At 39.2% G+C, this 17,100-nt stretch overlaps 2 protein-coding genes across 3 annotated transcripts in view; one reads left to right on the top strand and one right to left on the bottom strand.

Moving 5' to 3' along the window:
- The window catches only part of tep1 (telomerase-associated protein 1), a 31,050-nt gene extending 24,244 nt beyond the window's left edge, over window positions 1-6,806 (bottom strand). Inside the window, exons 1-12 of one of the 2 annotated variants that reach the window (XM_062429258.1) lie at window positions 6,664-6,806; window positions 5,814-5,918; window positions 5,422-5,701; window positions 5,077-5,289; window positions 4,789-4,938; window positions 3,771-3,935; window positions 3,547-3,684; window positions 3,153-3,224; window positions 2,704-2,828; window positions 1,700-1,857; window positions 874-983; window positions 582-660 (exon numbers count right to left, since the gene is read on the bottom strand). In XM_062429258.1, the coding sequence (XP_062285242.1) occupies window positions 582-660; window positions 874-983; window positions 1,700-1,857; window positions 2,704-2,828; window positions 3,153-3,224; window positions 3,547-3,684; window positions 3,771-3,935; window positions 4,789-4,938; window positions 5,077-5,289; window positions 5,422-5,701; window positions 5,814-5,851 (1,528 nt within the window). In that variant the 5' untranslated portion in view covers window positions 5,852-5,918; window positions 6,664-6,806. Of the gene's footprint in view, window positions 1-581; window positions 661-873; window positions 984-1,699; window positions 1,858-2,703; window positions 2,829-3,152; window positions 3,225-3,546; window positions 3,685-3,770; window positions 3,936-4,788; window positions 4,939-5,076; window positions 5,290-5,421; window positions 5,919-6,663 lie in introns of both variants that reach the window. The other variant, XM_062429257.1, reaches the window with a different exon arrangement.
- A 1,211-nt stretch (window positions 6,807-8,017) lies between these two features.
- Window positions 8,018-16,897, top strand: zgc:66427 (uncharacterized protein LOC406256 homolog). Its single transcript, XM_062429472.1, has 5 exons — window positions 8,018-8,737; window positions 12,824-12,919; window positions 13,024-13,129; window positions 14,805-14,906; window positions 16,072-16,897. The coding sequence occupies exons 1-4, from the start codon at window positions 8,212-8,214 to the stop codon at window positions 14,860-14,862; spliced, it is 786 nt and encodes a 261-aa protein (XP_062285456.1). The 5' UTR covers window positions 8,018-8,211; the 3' UTR covers window positions 14,863-14,906; window positions 16,072-16,897.
- The last annotated feature ends 203 nt before the right edge of the window (window positions 16,898-17,100 follow it).

Below are 17,100 nucleotides of genomic sequence, written 5' to 3' on the forward strand. Positions count from 1 at the left end.
CCCAACCAGTCAAAGGCAGATGACTCAGTTTTGCGTGAGCTTTCTTCCCGTTAAAGGGGAGTTTTTTTCTTACCGCTGTCGCCAAGTGCTGCTGATGGGGAAATGTTGGGTCTCTCTAAATTAAAGAGTACTGTCTAGACCTGCCCTTATATAAATCCTGTTGTGATTTGATGCTACAAAAATAAAACTGACTAGACTTGACTTAACTTGACTTATGGCAGGAAGACGGTGTGAGTGGGATTTAACTCATAACATCCAGTGTAGCAGTGTGGCTGATTTGAATAGATTTTGGACACAGATAATGTCTACAGCACAGAGGAATAATAACATATATGAGGCTTTGACTACAGAGACAAAATGTAAAATTATAAATTCATTGTTGCTTCTAGTCTTTTTATGAGATTTATTGACAATATGGACAATACAAAGTTACATTTATATTCTTAATTTAAAAAACATTCATAACAGGACACTCTGCCTTTTACCAAACAATAAATAAGTGGAGTACAACCCAACAAACTTGCTATGATGTCACTTTAATTCGTGAGTTTTGGTGCCTCTATGATGGATTTGCTTCTCACCTGAAGTGTGAAGCTCCATGATGACTTTGTAGGCAGCGAGGAATCTGAAGGGAAACTGTCGGCTCTGAATAACGGCTTTCTGTAAACACATAAAAAGCAAAAAAACCCACATTAACAGGGAACTTAATGAAAAGTGCTTTTAAGAATTTAATTAGAAAACATAGATAATAACCAACCAACATGAACAAAAAGACGTGTGTTTTGTTTTTTTAATGGCACAAAATACAACATGCCATCATTTTGACCTATAATTTCTCACCTATTTTTAACTACCTGTAATTAATGGTCTCACCTTATTGGTCAGTCTGCTGAGGATCTTCTGGTGATGAGCCTCACTGATGCCCTGAGTGATCATGTTTCTCAGGTTTCTCAGCATCGCCATGAATGGGACAGACTTGTTGTCTGCACAGTAGAGACATTATTATCTGTCAGTGTGTGTGAGCGTGGACACATTTACGTTTGAATGCTTGTAAGTGTGTTATACACATGTGTGTGTTTTCAAATTTACACATTTATATATTTGGATGCTTGTCTCGTCTGTAGAGCGTGAACTGTACAAGTATATGCACAAGAGGTTTTGAAGGACCAGTGTGAAAGATTTAGGGATCTATTAGCAAATATGGAATAAAACATTCATGAGTATGTTTTACTTTGTGTATAATCACCTGAAAATAAGAATAATTGTGTTTTTGTTACCTTAGAAAGAGCCTTTATATCTACAAAAAGAGTTTGTCCTCTTGCACAGAGCCTGCCATGTTTCTACAGTAGCCCAGAACAGACAAACCAAACACTTTTTGGGAGTTTTTTTGCCATCGTAGGTTCTCGGACACGCTTCATCATCACTAGATGTCACTAAATCTTACACACTGGTCCTTTAACTGTATATTTCTGCCTGCATTTGAAAATACTTTTAATACTCTTTTTAATTTATCATCCTTTTTAAAATTATTATTCAACATATTCCAGTAATTATGAGTATAATAGTACTTAATACAGGAGCAAAAGATAAATGATGACACATTTTTGAGTGATAACTGATTAATTTGTTTGCAATCGTCCTGTCCTGTGATTGGATTTTGAAAGCAGTTTTTAAAAATATATATATGTATTCAGCAGACCTATGAGCTTCTCCCAGGTGGCGGCCTTGTTGCCTTCCTGACTGAGCAGCCGTTCCCACGTCTCTGGCTGTTTGAGCTTCATTCGCTTCCCGACTCTCTCTCTATCCCAAGCACCTTTCATCCCACTGTGGGTGAACGCCTTCACGTCAGCAGGATACCTGGGAGGAAACACACCACACAGCATGAGGTGGAAGGACGAGCCCAGAGGCGGCAGAAAAGACGAAGGTATCACAAAAAGGCCTGAGACTGAAGCCTTTTTCTCCTGTATCTCCATTACTCTATCTACACACTTTCTAAAGAATACCTTAATAAAACACTGAAGGTAAATGCTCAGTGTCCTCTAAAGAAACACTAAAGTAACAGAGATTATAGTTGTCGTGCAGGTAGCTGGGCATGTTTGCACGTTTTCACTCGCCTGAGATTTGCATTTTCGTGCTAGTGTATGTAAAATTGATGCAAACACTACAAGATATATTACACAAATGCAAAATGTTAAGTATTTTTACACTTCTTAGAAAAAGATCACACAATATAAAAACGTACTTTCCACCACTGGAGAAAATATTATTAGTTCAGGAGTAAACTGAAGTAGGAAAACACTTATCAGCTACTGAATTTTAATTTCAATGCCTTTTATTGTCATTGCACAGTATAAATTGTGTGTCTCCAGTGGTACATATAGTAACATAACTGACATACTGACAAGTAGACACATTACAATCTGTATAAATAAATAAAATCAAACAATAAATAGTATAAAAACAGAGTGAGTGCATGTACTCTGTTATAATGCACATAGGCGAATTGCTCAGATAATATTGCACATCATCAGCATATTATTACACGTGTCAAGGTAAGGGTATTTATTTAATAGCCTGATTTTCAGCAGTTTAGTTCTCTTGTGACAATTGGATAAAAACTTGCCAGAAATCTGGAAGTGCAAACTGATTTAAGTGGTACTAAAAGCAGGTAGTCAGCAGTGTGCGTGTGTTTTTGTTTCTTACTTTTTTCCCAGGATGGCCATAACGTGTTCAGCTGGTTCTTTAATGTGAAACAACTTGATCATCTTCTTCATACTGAACTCGCTCTGCTTTTTATCCACCACCACTCTGTTGCCCTCTACCTGCAGCTACACAGACAAACACACACACACACAAAGACACCATTACAATCAGATTTTTTTCAGGTGTGCTGCTATGCAAAAAAAGCTACAATCTGTGCAACATAAGGTGTGCAAGAAATATAAAAGTTCCTCTTAACCAGAAGAGAAAGGAGAAAAGAGGTCAGGTGATCATAAATTGTATTTATTCTTATTATAAATACAGTTTTAAATCCATAATCTGCAATAGACATGCATCTCAATACCTGGGAAAACACTACATTGAATATAACTCAACTTTAAAAACATCAACAATCTTTTTTTATGACACAATAGAAACGTATATTAACTTACAAATTTCTTCAGGATTGTTGCATCTGATCTGAGCAGGTTCGCCCACTTTTTCAGATGCGCATCACTTGGTTTCTGAAAATCACAGATAATGTGCGTAGAACAAAGTATTGACTGAGTGTTCATTAACAGAAAGGAGTCTTTTCATTGTCTAGTCTATTGAAACAGAAACCACACAAAGTTTTCATCCTATTTCAGCTGAGAGAGCTTAATAATGTGAGGGTTTAAAGATTTTTTTGTTAATAGAAGGATGAAGAAACACACTTGACTGTCTTACTAACAGGCAGTTCTCTTTCACTGTGTATGTAAAAGTGCTGCAATATTGTTATAAATTTATTTCATGTCTTTATATCTAAAAGAATGATAAAACATTGAATGAAAATACATTTTTCTGTACCTTTCCTTTGGGTTTGTTGCGGTTGTGCTTACAGCGGTGTTTGCGTGTGTTGTACTTGGCCAGCTGATACTCGCTGAACTGCTTGAACTTGTCAGCCATCGCCTTCTTCAGGCACGCGGGCAGCGAGCGGCTAAAGCACTGGAAACAAATGTGACAAACGTGAGATGTAGACCGGACGGATCTGACACATCGAGATTCGACCACAGACGCTCATGAAGACTCACCGTTTTGTAGATTCTGACTATTTCCAGCCAATCAGAGGGCAGCTGTACGGCGGCACAGAAGTATCTGCGGAAGTGAGGCTTGGTGGACGGCTGATTGGCTGCAAGAGCCAGTAAGAAGTTTGCTGTGATGCGAATGTTCAGCTCCTGTCTGGTGTAAACTATCACCTGGATGGTAAGATAAAGAACAAACTAAACATGACTGATGAAAATGAACCATCACTGCTGCACCAACTTAACTCACACTCAACTGTTTCTATCGAAATAAAGAAGACGCTACTGTGACAATCAGCTGCATTTACAGAAAATTATATAGTGGGCTGCTCTAATAGGATGACACCACATAACCAAAATGTTCGTGGTTTGTTTCTGGCTACAGACATTTATTGCTAGTGATAAATATGGAAAAAAGGTTTGTGGTGGACAAATAAAGCAGGTGCTGGACCAAACAACAAATAAAAAACAAGAGAAAAGTCTGGACACTGCAGCTCAAACAGATACAACAAATACAGGTATTTATTAGTATATCTTTTAGTGTGAAGAACAGTATTGTGCTCTAAACATCACACTGGTGATATCCTAATAAATACCTGAATTGCAAACTGCAGTGTGTGAACTTTTCTCTTGTTTCTTAGTGATAAATATGGCGCATAGCACATTGAGGATAAGCTGTGTTACAATTTATAATGTTACTGTGGTGTCTAATTAACCTCTATGGTCGTTGTATCCTCCCCTCCTTGTTTTAAAACATATTTAAAGATTTTCTATGCATCAAGTTGTGTTCTTTGCTGTGGGTACTGTATTTCTTAACAATGTGTCTTCAGTGTTTTTCTGGTTGGACGTCATGAGGTAATCCATTTTTTTGAAGATATATATGATGTCATCCATTTGCCCGATGAAGACTGTTGAAATGGTGCTAGTGAAGATTCATTCAGGGTGTAGAGACACTCTGCTTCTTCTGCAAATGAAAATGGATGCATAGATACACACACGAATCCACTACAAAGACATGCATCCACACCTTGAGAAGAAACTCCGGGTCGTTGACAGAAATGTCCGTTGCTAAGTTTTTAATCTTAGTCCACACACTGTCCTCTGCGTCCCAGTCTTTCTGTCCCGGAGGGGTACACTTGTTGACCAAGGAGCAACACACTGCATTCAGCAGGCGATACTGAAAAGACAAGACAGGAAGACAATGAATAGTTTATTATTGGCACTCTAATCACAGCATTAAGAAAGAACACAGAAACAGGGGGCCAAAAAAACCAAACATAGGATATTCAATATTCTGTATAATATTTTCTTTTACCTTTTTATCTTTCATCTCCTCTTCCAGCTCTTGTTTTGCTCCATCATTCTCAGCAAATTCCTCCTGTCTGCTGACCACAGGTAGGTCGTGTTCCTGGTTGTCCGTCTCTGTTTCCAGGACAGGTAACTCCATTAATGAGCCAGCATCATCATCATCCTCCTCCTCCTCCATCTCCTTTTCTTCCTCTGGCAACACATCATCTTCCTCTGGGTGCTGCCGATTCAGAAAAACATCAGGTGAAAACATTAATACCACAAAATAGGATTATTCAGCATATTTCAATTAAGAATATCAACATTCAACGTGCAGAAAAAAAGTAAAACAAATGAGGAACATTTCTCATACCACACATACAGATATTTCAGACATTTCCTCTCTGCCTTCATCTCCTCCATCGTCCTTCTTCTGCTCTCCTTCTGGTGCAGGATGAAAGGATGAAGGCGGAAGAGCAAAGCGATTGACCAGAGCACCGCTGGGCTGGGATGTGGAGAGCAGGGAGTTACTGCAGATTGATGTCAAGGAGGTGAGACGGGGCAAGTCGCTATTGAGGAGCTTGTTCTCTGTGCTGAGCAGGGAAGGCGAGAAGGAGGAGGTGAAGAGAAAGGTGGAAGTCGTTGAGGAGAGTCTGGAGGGCTGGAGAGCGGGGCAGGAGGAAGGCTGCACTGCATGGGTTAAGAAGGAAGAGCTCGACTGTGGCGTCAGCGTGGATGTTTGTGCTAAGTACTTATTCTCCAGACTCAGAGGAGCATAGTTGGAAGCCAAACTTCTCCCACATGTGGCCTGCCGCTGCTGCTGCTCTCCCGGAGTGACATTTGTTTGCTGCAACGTCAGCGCCTTCATCTCTGCTGAGAGACACGTCAATCAGAAGGTCAAGGGTTACCACAAATATGAACTCCACCTCTTAATCACAAACCCCTCTAAGCCCTACACAGCATTGAGTGTAAAGATAGGGTGTTCAGCAGCATTCCTCTAACTGTGTACAGAAGCATTACAGTACATACAATAGTAAAGGGTGTGTTGCTCAATAAAAAAACCATCCATAAAAAGGGAGCAAAGTCTGTACAGAGGCCGCACAGACTAGAGAGAGTTACATTAGACACACCAGGAGCACAATAATGTACAGATAACTAACAAAAAATGAGTAAAATAATGTGCAGAAATAAGAAATTGTGTAAGTGTAAGTCAATGGAGTACAGGTGAAGCTCTGGCAATGCAAAATAGTGTTTTAACAACATTGAGAGACACTCAAAATCCAGCTCTGGACCAGATTAAAACTCTTTCCACTGCCAGAAAATGTTAAAATAAACAGAAAGAACTTTGAAGTCTGTGTAAATCTGACTTGTTTTATCTTATCTTATGTATTTTACTACCTTAAATATATTCATGCACATGCAAAGTTTAAACTGCAAGACTGTGTGTGTGGATTAAAATCTGTTATGTAGCTATAATAGAGAAAAAGCATATCACAAATACAATAAACTGAGACCCTGGTCAAGCTGTTTCCTATTAGTCTGGTCCTTGCAATGATTGTGTATGTGCATGGGTGTAGCAGATACGCAGCAATGACAGAAAACTCCGGAAACTCACCGCCAGAAAAAAAAACTGTTTAAGCCCCACAGATTGGTCGCAGACTCTGACTCAATCGTGTCTACCGATGTCTAAAGTCAGTGTCTGCTGTGCTGCGGTTCATCTGCTCTTGAAACTGTGGTTTTCAGGTGCTGCTGAGTCTCTTCTGGTTTATTTACAGTAAGTTTCCTCAATCGAACAGCTGCCTCACAGAGAGAGCGCTGATTGGTGGATGATGATTACCGTAATAATACGTGTATCGACGCATATTCAAATATTAATAAAAAAAAATTTTAAAAGAAGAAAAAAAAAGTCAAATAAAGGCTAGAAGGTTAAATCAGTATAAACAATAATAATATGCAACCCCCCTCAAAAAATATAATGGCATGTTAATATTGTTTAATGTTTAGATTTTCCCCACCATCATTTAATTAGTAGAAATTTGACATTAATAAAATAACAATTAGAAAAAACAATAGGCATCATAATGAAATAGGACTTCACTTTCCGTTTGTTGATACAGCCAATGATAATGAATTAAAAAACAAAAAACTAATTTTGTAGCAATGGCTCAAAACAGTACAGTATATTAAAAAGTGCTGATATACAAAACAATAAAACAGGGGAAATTAAAAAAAACAAAACACTATGTCTATATATGAAAAAAAAAAAAAATAAATATATATATATATATATATATATATATATATATAATATATATAGCGCACATTTGCATGAGTATAATTGTAATTTGCATAGTAGTCTGTTTATAACTATATCAAAATAATGACTTAGTAACTCAAAATAATGACTTAGTATCTCAAAATATTGACTTAGTTTCACAAAATAATGACTTAATATCTCAAAATAATGAAAAGCTAATGACTTAGTAATGCAAAACTATCAAAATAATGACTTATTTCAAAATAATTCAATAATGACTTAACTCAAAGTAATGGGATATTATCTCAAAATATGAGTTAGTAACTCAAAATAATGAGAAACTATCTTAAAATAGTGAGATACTAATAGGTCATAAGATAAGTCATTGTGTTGAGTTTTTAGAAAGTTTCTTATTAAAAAAAAAGATCCTGTAGGTTAATAAACCTTTTTTTTTTTATCACATTGGCGGAAGAGTGGGAGATTTTTTTGTTGTTGTTGTTGTTGGCGAACTTATATTTATGAAAATAAAACTTAATTAAAATAATAAAAATATTTGTAGTTTTATTGTAATTTTTAAAAAAAACTGAAGTGGACGGGAAACACTGTGACGTTACCGTAACTGTAGTGTGTGCGGCTCAAAGGAGGAAGCGAGAATGCTCTATTTCCGCTGCAGCAACGACAAAACGGGCACGTCAAAAAAGAAAGGAAAATGTGGACAGAGAGGACAAACTGAGGCCGCAGAACAGACGTTGGGCTACGTACATCATCATCGTAGAACTCAGTTGCCAGGCAGCGGTTATTATTTTAAAAAACCCTCCTCTGCTCGAATACCTGACAGTTGAAGGGGGTTGTTTCAAAGGTGAAGTCGTCCAGCTCGTTGAGGAATCAGCCTCAGCACGGCCAGAGATGGGGACGCGAGCCAGCCGCCTACAGGAAGAGCCGGCTCCCTCCGCTTTCGGAAAAGATGGCACCAAGCGGGATTCATACCGACGCTCCCGCTGTACAAGACCCACCAGCCTCATGGTCGACTTCTCCGGCAGCTTCGAGGACACCGAGGCCAACCGGAGCCGCTCCGAGGAAGGCAGCGACTCGGACCTCGGGCAGCATGGGGCGAGTGCAGACGGAAGCCCAGCCGACCACCACAGCATCCCCTCCGGCATCAGCCAGCCGTCACCTACCGACGACAACAACAGCGAGGGGAAGCCCGAGGAGGACGGTAGCGTGAGCCCGGAGGCTGCCGTCGACGCTGGGCACCAGCCCGGAGTGGAGACAGGCCGCACGCCACACCGCACTTTTTCCGAGAGGCTGCCCGGGAATCGGCACTCTTCCTCCCGCAACGTCGGGGCGAGATCCGCCCGTGTCCGAGGCTCCCACCAGCGGCCGGTGTCCGAGGCGTGGATCGGCCTCTACCGTGTCAACAACCGTCATGGCAGTAAGTTAACACATTCATACAAAGAAGTAGCATTTTTATTTATTTATTTTTAAATATCTTTATTATTATTGTTTCCTTAAACAGAGCATGTTTGGTTAAGGTGGTTGTATGTGCTTTGACTTTGGTAGAATTGAAGCTTATCTAACCCTTAAACAGCAGGGTTCCCACTGTCATGACATTCCTGGAAAAGTTATGAAATTAGAAAACCTGTTTTCCAGGCCTGGAAATAGTTTGGAAAAGTGTTGAATTAGGGAGATATAAGACAGGGTGAATGAACTTGGACCCCCCGCCACACACACACACTTTTACCATGTCAAAAATCAGTAGATTCATTAAATATGACTATACTAATCATCCATTTCTATGTTTAGCTTTTTAATATCTTCTAATATGTGATCTGGGGCCAAACACTTCCTCTGGGATGTAATTGCAAAATTTTCTTGCCTACCTTTGTTAAACTACTTAAATTAAGTCATGGGAATGGGGTAAAATATTATGGAATAGTTATGGGAAAGTTTTGAAAATTCATTGGTAAAGAACAGCAGGCTTCCCACAGTCATGAAATTCCTGGAAAAGTTATGAATTAGAAAAAACTTTTCCAGCCCTGGAAATGGTTTTGAATTAGGGATGACCTGATCTGATATCAAATATAACAGATATATGACAGGCTGCATGAACTTGGACCCCCCACTTTTACCATGTCAAAAATCAGTGGATTCATTTAATATGACTATAGTTATCATCAATTTCTATACTTTTAGCTTTTTAATATCTTCTAATATGTGATCTGGGGCCAAACACTTCCTCAGGATGTAATTCTAAAATGCAGCCATCATTTAGTGAGATCAAAGTGTCAAAACACCTGTTAAAAGGCAGGAAATGACATCTATGCTGTTAAAAAAGGTTCTGTAGATGACCCTTTGTTAAACTACTTAGAGTAATTCATGGAAATGGGGTAAATATTATGGAATAGTTTTGAAAATTCAATGGTAAAAATGTGTGGGAACCCTGAAACAGGCAACGTGCACCAGGAGATACAGACTCTTTAACACCCTGTTAGGAGCATGATTGGTTAAGGTGGTTGTTCAGTTGTATGTGCTTTGAATTTGGTAGAATTGAAGCTTGTGGTATATATACTTTACTTTGACAGAAATGTTTCTAAAAAAATTTAGAAACATTTTTAAAGATAGATAGATAGATAGATAGATAGATAGATAGATAGATAGATAGATAGATAGATAAATACTTTATTAATCCCATTGGGAAATTCAGGTATCTCACATCCTACATGTACTCCATACATACATACACACATTCACAGATACACATAGATACATACGTTAACAGGGGCAACTTATCCTGGTGGAAATAAAACTCATAATATCCTAAATATATTAAAAATATTTGTAGAAATGTTTTACTTTAGGTGCAAATGAGAATGTTATTTTCCACTCCTGCCTGTTTTAAGGGCCAACACTCAGCTCAGACATCACACGGCAGATACAAAGACTAGATGGTAATGACAGAGAAAATAAATATGCAAATAGATACCTACAATAAATGACAATAGTGGCTATCAAATCAAGCTCCAGCAACACATTTAGACACACATATAAAACAAGGTTACAAAGCTTTCCGAGGGCCAAAGTTCAACAAAGAGGGCGTAAGTTAAATTTTTGAAATGCTTGTAGGAAGGAAGATGACAGTGTAGATCCAATATATAACCCCCCCCCCCCCCCCCAGCTTTTATGCTCTTAAAGTAAAACTAAACCACAATAACCTCTCTGGCCTCCATCAGGAGGTTTTGGTTGTGCTTTCTGTTTGTAGATGTTAACACAGCTCACATGTGCATATTTTTCAAGCTTGGCTAATATACAGCAAAACGAAATTGCCCAATATCTAAACACCAGAATGACAGGTTAAAGCTTTTTTTATTTTTTGTAATGTGGATATAATGACAAAGTGGGTAAAAGGTGAACAACAGAACAGCTACAACAGTCTGAAAAGTTCAGAAAGTTATATATTTTACTGTAATGCAGCCTTTAAAACCAGGAAAAGACAACACTGATGACGTATCGCTATATTACGATATCCAAAATCTATGACGATATCTTGTCTCATATCAAGATATCGATATAATATTAATATATTGCCTAGCCCTATTTTATCACCCCTCCCCCCTCAAAAAACCCAGAAGAGGTCACATGTGAATCAGAGAAATAGAAAAGTAATATGAACATGAGGAGCAAGTAAAAGGTAAAAGTTGTTCTCTTGACTCATCACATGAGTCACTGTGAGTCACCCTTTAAAACTATTAATACTCACTTTACCTTCACATTATATCTATTTATTTTAGTTTTAAATACATCACTTGCTATAATGTGCACATTTTCATAACTATACATTTGAGCAGGCTGTATATAAGCTACAGCACTTAACCACCTACTTTATGTATATATAAAATAACCACTTTCTTTTAAACTACTCAGCATTTATATCTGCACTATGTGCAATGTTTGTATCCTGTTTACAGAGCTGGTTTATACATTGTATGTTGTTTATTTATGTGCCTAATTTTTCACCCACTTGTTTGTACATACTGGTGACATGTTTATGTTTAATTATTTTTGTTTGGCTTTGTTGTCCTTGTGTATCTTTCTGAACATTGTTGTGTGTATGTGTGAGTCAGATGCCTTGTATTCATGCGTAAGAACATACTTGACCAATAAATCTTATTCTGGTAGCAGGAAATGTAAATAAATTCACCTAAAAAAGAGGCAACTTCACCCCAGAACTGCCTTTTTTAAGGTCAAGAAATGACGTGTGAGCACTTTAAACTCTAAAACAACACCTGGCTTCTGTGTCACTATTGATTTTTGAATCAAAATATCGCCAAGAACAAACCTCAATCTGCCCCAGACTGAAATTAAAATGGATTATTTGAGGAATTTACATTCCTGAACAGATAATCTTCTCTCCCCGTGCTCGCATGACGACTTTCATAATCAGAGACCCCATTGTATGAAGCGGAGCTGTGGCGTAAAACTGGAAGTGGCGACATACGAGCTCTTTCATGTCTCCAGGCCTGTTGACATTGGTCCTCAGGCGGTTACTACTTAAGTAACTAACCGTCGCTCTTTTGTTAAAAGTTCATCAAGAACGGGAAACGCACGAGTTTAGAAAAAGGGAAGTGAAAAAGCATTTTGGTCGGGATCAAACACACCAGTGTTGTGGCGGTGCGTGACGGTAATAGAGGACATTTTCGAGCCAAAACACAAACACAACAGCGTGGTGGGTTTCCCGGGCCAGCCCTCCAGCAAGTGGGAAGAGAAGTGGGTCAAAACTTAACATGCCTTGCTCAATGCTGCCAAGCGGCTCGTACGCGGAGGAGGAGAATGTAGGGCAGCGAGGCAGCGTTCCGTCCGTGGCCGCAGTCACTGTGTTTTCTGTGGTGCACGCTGTCAAAGAGATCTTCAAACACTCCAGGCAGCATCTTTCACACTGTCTTCAGAGTGAGAATACGGCTGCATGCACAAACACGCTTATTTATGATGATGATAAACGACTAGATGCAAAACAAAAATAACCAAAATTAGCAAAAAATCACTAAATAAAAGCCACTTAGACTCATTTATACAAGTGACACACAGTGTACTGTAGCTGGGAAGGGGAGAGTGACGTGATGAAGCGTTGTTGGGGGGGGGAAAAGCTTGTTATAAGAGCACTACTCAAAACTTTTCTGTCTTAATTTGTGTCTTTCACAACTCTGGTGTGTTTGATCCTGACTAAAGTGCTTTTTCACTTCCTTTTCTAAACTCATGTCATTGTTCATTAAACTAATAAAGTCACACATTAATCATTTGCAGGATGATTTTCATGACACATAAAGTGTAAATCCAGTAAAAGAACCACTTCAACCTGCAGCCTGCTCTTAAAGCTCACTGACTGTGTAAAGTCAGACGGTGTAAATCTAGATGTCCAAACACTGCGCTTGTGCTCGATGTGATGGGAGCATCATCTATCATTCATGTCTCGCTAAGACACACAGCGTGTTAATCTCAGCTCTGTTATCTCCTCTCTGCGCAGATATCCGCTGTCCTTTCTGCTCGAAGCCTTTCCCGGGGGGTCGGATCGAGGATCACCTGTTGAGCTGTCTCACATCTCCTCCACTACCTTACAATGGTAAGTATCGCATCACAGAAATGACCACCAATGGCTGTGTGTATTTTAAAAAAGGCTGAAAATGCTTATGGTTGCTCTGTGTGTGTGTGTGTGTGTGTTTACAGCGGATGTGCTCAGTAAAGACAGCGGCGAGTGCTCCATCTGTTTGGAGGATCTGGTGCAGGGAGAGACCATCGCCAGGCTGGCTTGCCTCTGCGTCTACCATAAGAGGTAACCAAACTCAAGCTCAAGCTCCAGTTGAAGCTCATGAACAATAAAACAGAAAACGAGAGCGTTCAAATGCAAACGAGCGCAGGTGAGATTGTGCACACGTTTGTTAGAAAGTGTATTAAGTCATTTATGGATCTGAAAGAGTGCTGTAAGCCGGCTAAGTTTCTGCCAATTAAGGAAGTGGCGGTTGTTTTTGTACGCGCAAACTTATATCACTACTCGTTTCTGATAATCACAGCGAGCACTGACCCTATGATACGATGTTCTCAAACGCATCATTTTGAACACACTACAAAATTGGGGCTCAAAGTAACGATTATGTTCATTATCCATTAATCTGTAGGTGATTTTCTCATTTAGTTAAGAAGTTGTTTGGTTCATTAAATGTCATAAACGATGAAAATGTGAGTCAGTGTTTCCCCAGTCCAAGTTAACATCCTCAAATGTCATATTCAGGTCAGATATTCAGTTTAATGTCATAGAAGCTGCTGATAAATTTAATAGTTTAACAGTTAATTTAATAGATGGCAGCTAATCAGATAAGTGCCGTGTAAAAGTATATAGATAAACATTTAAGTCCTCTGATAATTTATTATACAAGTACATAATAAGGATATTTGTCAGATGAGATTTCACAGCCGTCACAAGGACCGCACGACTTTCAAAATGTAATCAGATGTAGATCCAGATAAACCAAATCTGCCAGCGAAGTGTGTTTTATTGGAATTTGAGAAGTTCTAGGAAAAATAAATCACCGTGCAGTTGTGAAAGCACCACTATTGCTTAACGTTACGCATGTTTCAGCCCATTTACTACAATCATGTGCAAGTCATTTTCAAAGCACGCTGTTATGTTTAAGAGGGGTTTTTTTTTCTCCCCCCCCCCCCCCCCCCCCCCCCCCCCGCCCTCCCCAAGAAACTTCCAAGCAGCTTATTTTAAGTTTCCTGTAACTTCAGCGCAGTGTGAAGAGTGGAGCTGCTGAGACTTGAAATATACAGAGATGAGGCAATCCGTCATAAGGAGGATCATTCATGCCTTCCCCGACCCCCCTTTTTTTGTGGGTTAAAATTACATTATCATTGTCATCTGCTCGAGCTGATGTGAAAATCCACACTCGTAACCATGACAACAGTGGGTTAGACATGACGTAAGCGGAAACCTTCACACTTTTGGATTTAAAGCTAAAGTTGTTAAAGATGTTCTGCTCCGATAAAGAAACCATAAAACACGTCTGTCTCTCCTTTTTTTTGTATCGGTCCTGGAGAGTGTCGGGTTCAGTTCTGTACCACAGGATTATAGGTGTGGCCTCTTTTCTTTCTTTCTTTTTTTTTTTTGGCTGTGTAAATGCAATCCTGGTCCACCCAGAAGTGCAGCTGAGATTTGGAGCAAAAAAAAAAAAAAAAAAGATGACAGGGTTGAACATAATCACACAGTGTAACAAAGCCACATGCGAAGCTTACACGAGAGGAAAAGCGGAGTGCATTTATTAGTCTGGATTCACACTGTGAGTAAGTGGATTATGTCAAGCGGGAGACACCACCAGTCAAAAAACACACCGCAGAGCTTGGCGCATTAACATGAGTTAATCAGAGTGTAATAATGTCTTGTTATCTCCGCCCCCCCTCCTCCCCTGTCTGGGTCTCTCTCTCTCTCTCTCTCTCTTTCCTTCCTGCAGCTGCATTGATTCCTGGTCCAAGGTGAAGCCCTGCTGCCCTGAACACCCCTTCGATTGACTCACAGGTCACATGTATTCCCCGCAGTGACCAACCAGACTCAGGTATGTGTGTGTGTGTGTGCGCGCGCGTGTGTGTGTGTGTATGACTAAACAACCAGGATATGAAACCAGCTCCAGTTTTAGACACAACAATGATAGCGTTGAGGTAATGCAGGCAGATATAAACCACGTTTCTGAGAAGCATTTATGGCATAATAAAAGGTGTCACTGGAGTAGATCATAGTGAGGCTGCAACTAATGATTATTTTCATCATTATCAATTAATATGCCCAGTAATCAATGAATAATTTAGTCTGTGAGATTTTTTGTTTTTTTTAAATAGTGAAGACAATTGTCACATTCAAGAAGCAAGAGTTAAACAATGATTAAAATGTGAAATCTGCAAGTTACAGTAAATACAGAAAAATGACAGTCAGTATCAGGTATTGGCTAATCAACAACTAATTGCTCATCATTTTTATAATTAGGGATGAGCATTTTTTGATATTTGATTGATACTATTACATCCCTATGTTATAGCTGCATTTTGGTACCAATATCAAAACACTTCAATGGTTAATGGACTGTACTTCTATTGCACTAGCACTTTTATTTAATTAGTAAATTGACTTTTCTCGTCTTGTTGACCACTCGAAGCGCTTTTACGCTGCATGTCACATTCACCCATTCACACACAGCCATCGGGAGCAATTTGGGGGGTTAAGTATCTTCGCCCCCATCAACATGTGGAACTGGAGGAGCCGGGAGTCGAACCACCGATCATTCGATTGGCTTTTCCTCCCTCATTTACTGTGTCGTCTTACAAAACCATATTTAGAATCTGACAACAACAAAAAAAGAAGATTAAATAGTTTCTTAAATCAACCACATACAATTGACAGATTGTGGATTTTGAATGAGGAATTTAACAAGACTTTAATGTGTGTGTGTGAAAGACATAAATACAACATATAATGAATGTTACATCAGCATCAACAGGCTTTAAGCAATCCCACAAGAAAAGCACCAAAGTAGAGTGCTGATATTTAATAGACAAGTGATTAATTGAGGAAAATAAGCTAATTAAAATGATCATTAGTTGCATCTCTAAATTGATTTCAGTAATATTTCACAGCCTTGTTCACAGACTGAATTTAAACTGAGTCATTACACTGTGTGTTACTTTGTCTAATGTTCACTTTTGTCTTTTTTTCTCCTCCCCTTACAGGAGACTACACTGAATCCCAATGAAATCTCAATAAAAAAAAACCAAACAAACAAAAAAGTGTAATTGAACAAATCGAAGCCCACTGTCCCTCTCAGACACAAACCTATACTCGAGTGGAGAACAGACGATCCTAAGAGGAGGCTTCAACAAGAAGAGGCGACGCACGACTCTCTCCAATCCACTGAACTCAGTCTAGACCATTTCAAGAAGCAAGCCCCCCCCCCCACCCCCACCCCCCAACAGTAAAAAAAACAGCCGCTCCGGTCGGAAACAGAAGCGGACGGGTTCCCTTTCTGTTTTCCTGGACTTCAATCAGCAGAACATGAAATAAAATATACGTCAGATAAAGATTATCATCCCAGATCTTGAACTTTGGGAGGAACGCAAAAAAAACAAACACAACAAACAAAAATAACAACAAAAAAGGACTCTGGATCCTCTCCTGTGTATTAGTTTTTATTTTTATTTTTTCCTCTCCATCCGAACAGGATCGGTCATTTTATCAAGTATTTTGCAAAAAAAAAGAGTATTGTTTTGTTCCATGTCATACATTGGATGAATGTTTTCTTTCTTCGGCTAACCCCCCTCCCCCCAAAATGAACCAACCTCATACCTAAAGTGTGAACTGATACCACAGATACACACATTACGCACACACACATGCGTTGCTTTATTCTGGACTAGCTGGAGGTTGAGGACTTTATTATTATTGTTGTTTTTTGGTGAATGGGGGCGGGGGCCGCCGTCGCCGCTTTGGTGTTTTTTCTGTTTTTCTATTACCTGTAAAGCATTTCAGGGGAAGTTTTGGGGGCTATTTTTTTTTTTTTTTTTTTCTTAAACAAAAATCTGAGTAGGTCAGTTTCTTGTAGGTGGTAAGTTAGCGCTGAGTTTAACGTGCTGCCACTTGGTGAGTGTTTTTTAGGAAGGTTGTAGACATTTCGTAGGGGCCGTAGTAGCGCTGGTGTTGGCACCAATTTGAGCACTTTTTGTCCCTCAAGGCTGATTTTTTGTTTTGTTTGTTTTCCACAA

Source organism: Scomber scombrus, chromosome 11 (genome assembly GCF_963691925.1).
Source record: "Scomber scombrus chromosome 11, fScoSco1.1, whole genome shotgun sequence".
Classification (NCBI taxonomy): domain Eukaryota; kingdom Metazoa; phylum Chordata; class Actinopteri; order Scombriformes; family Scombridae; genus Scomber; species Scomber scombrus.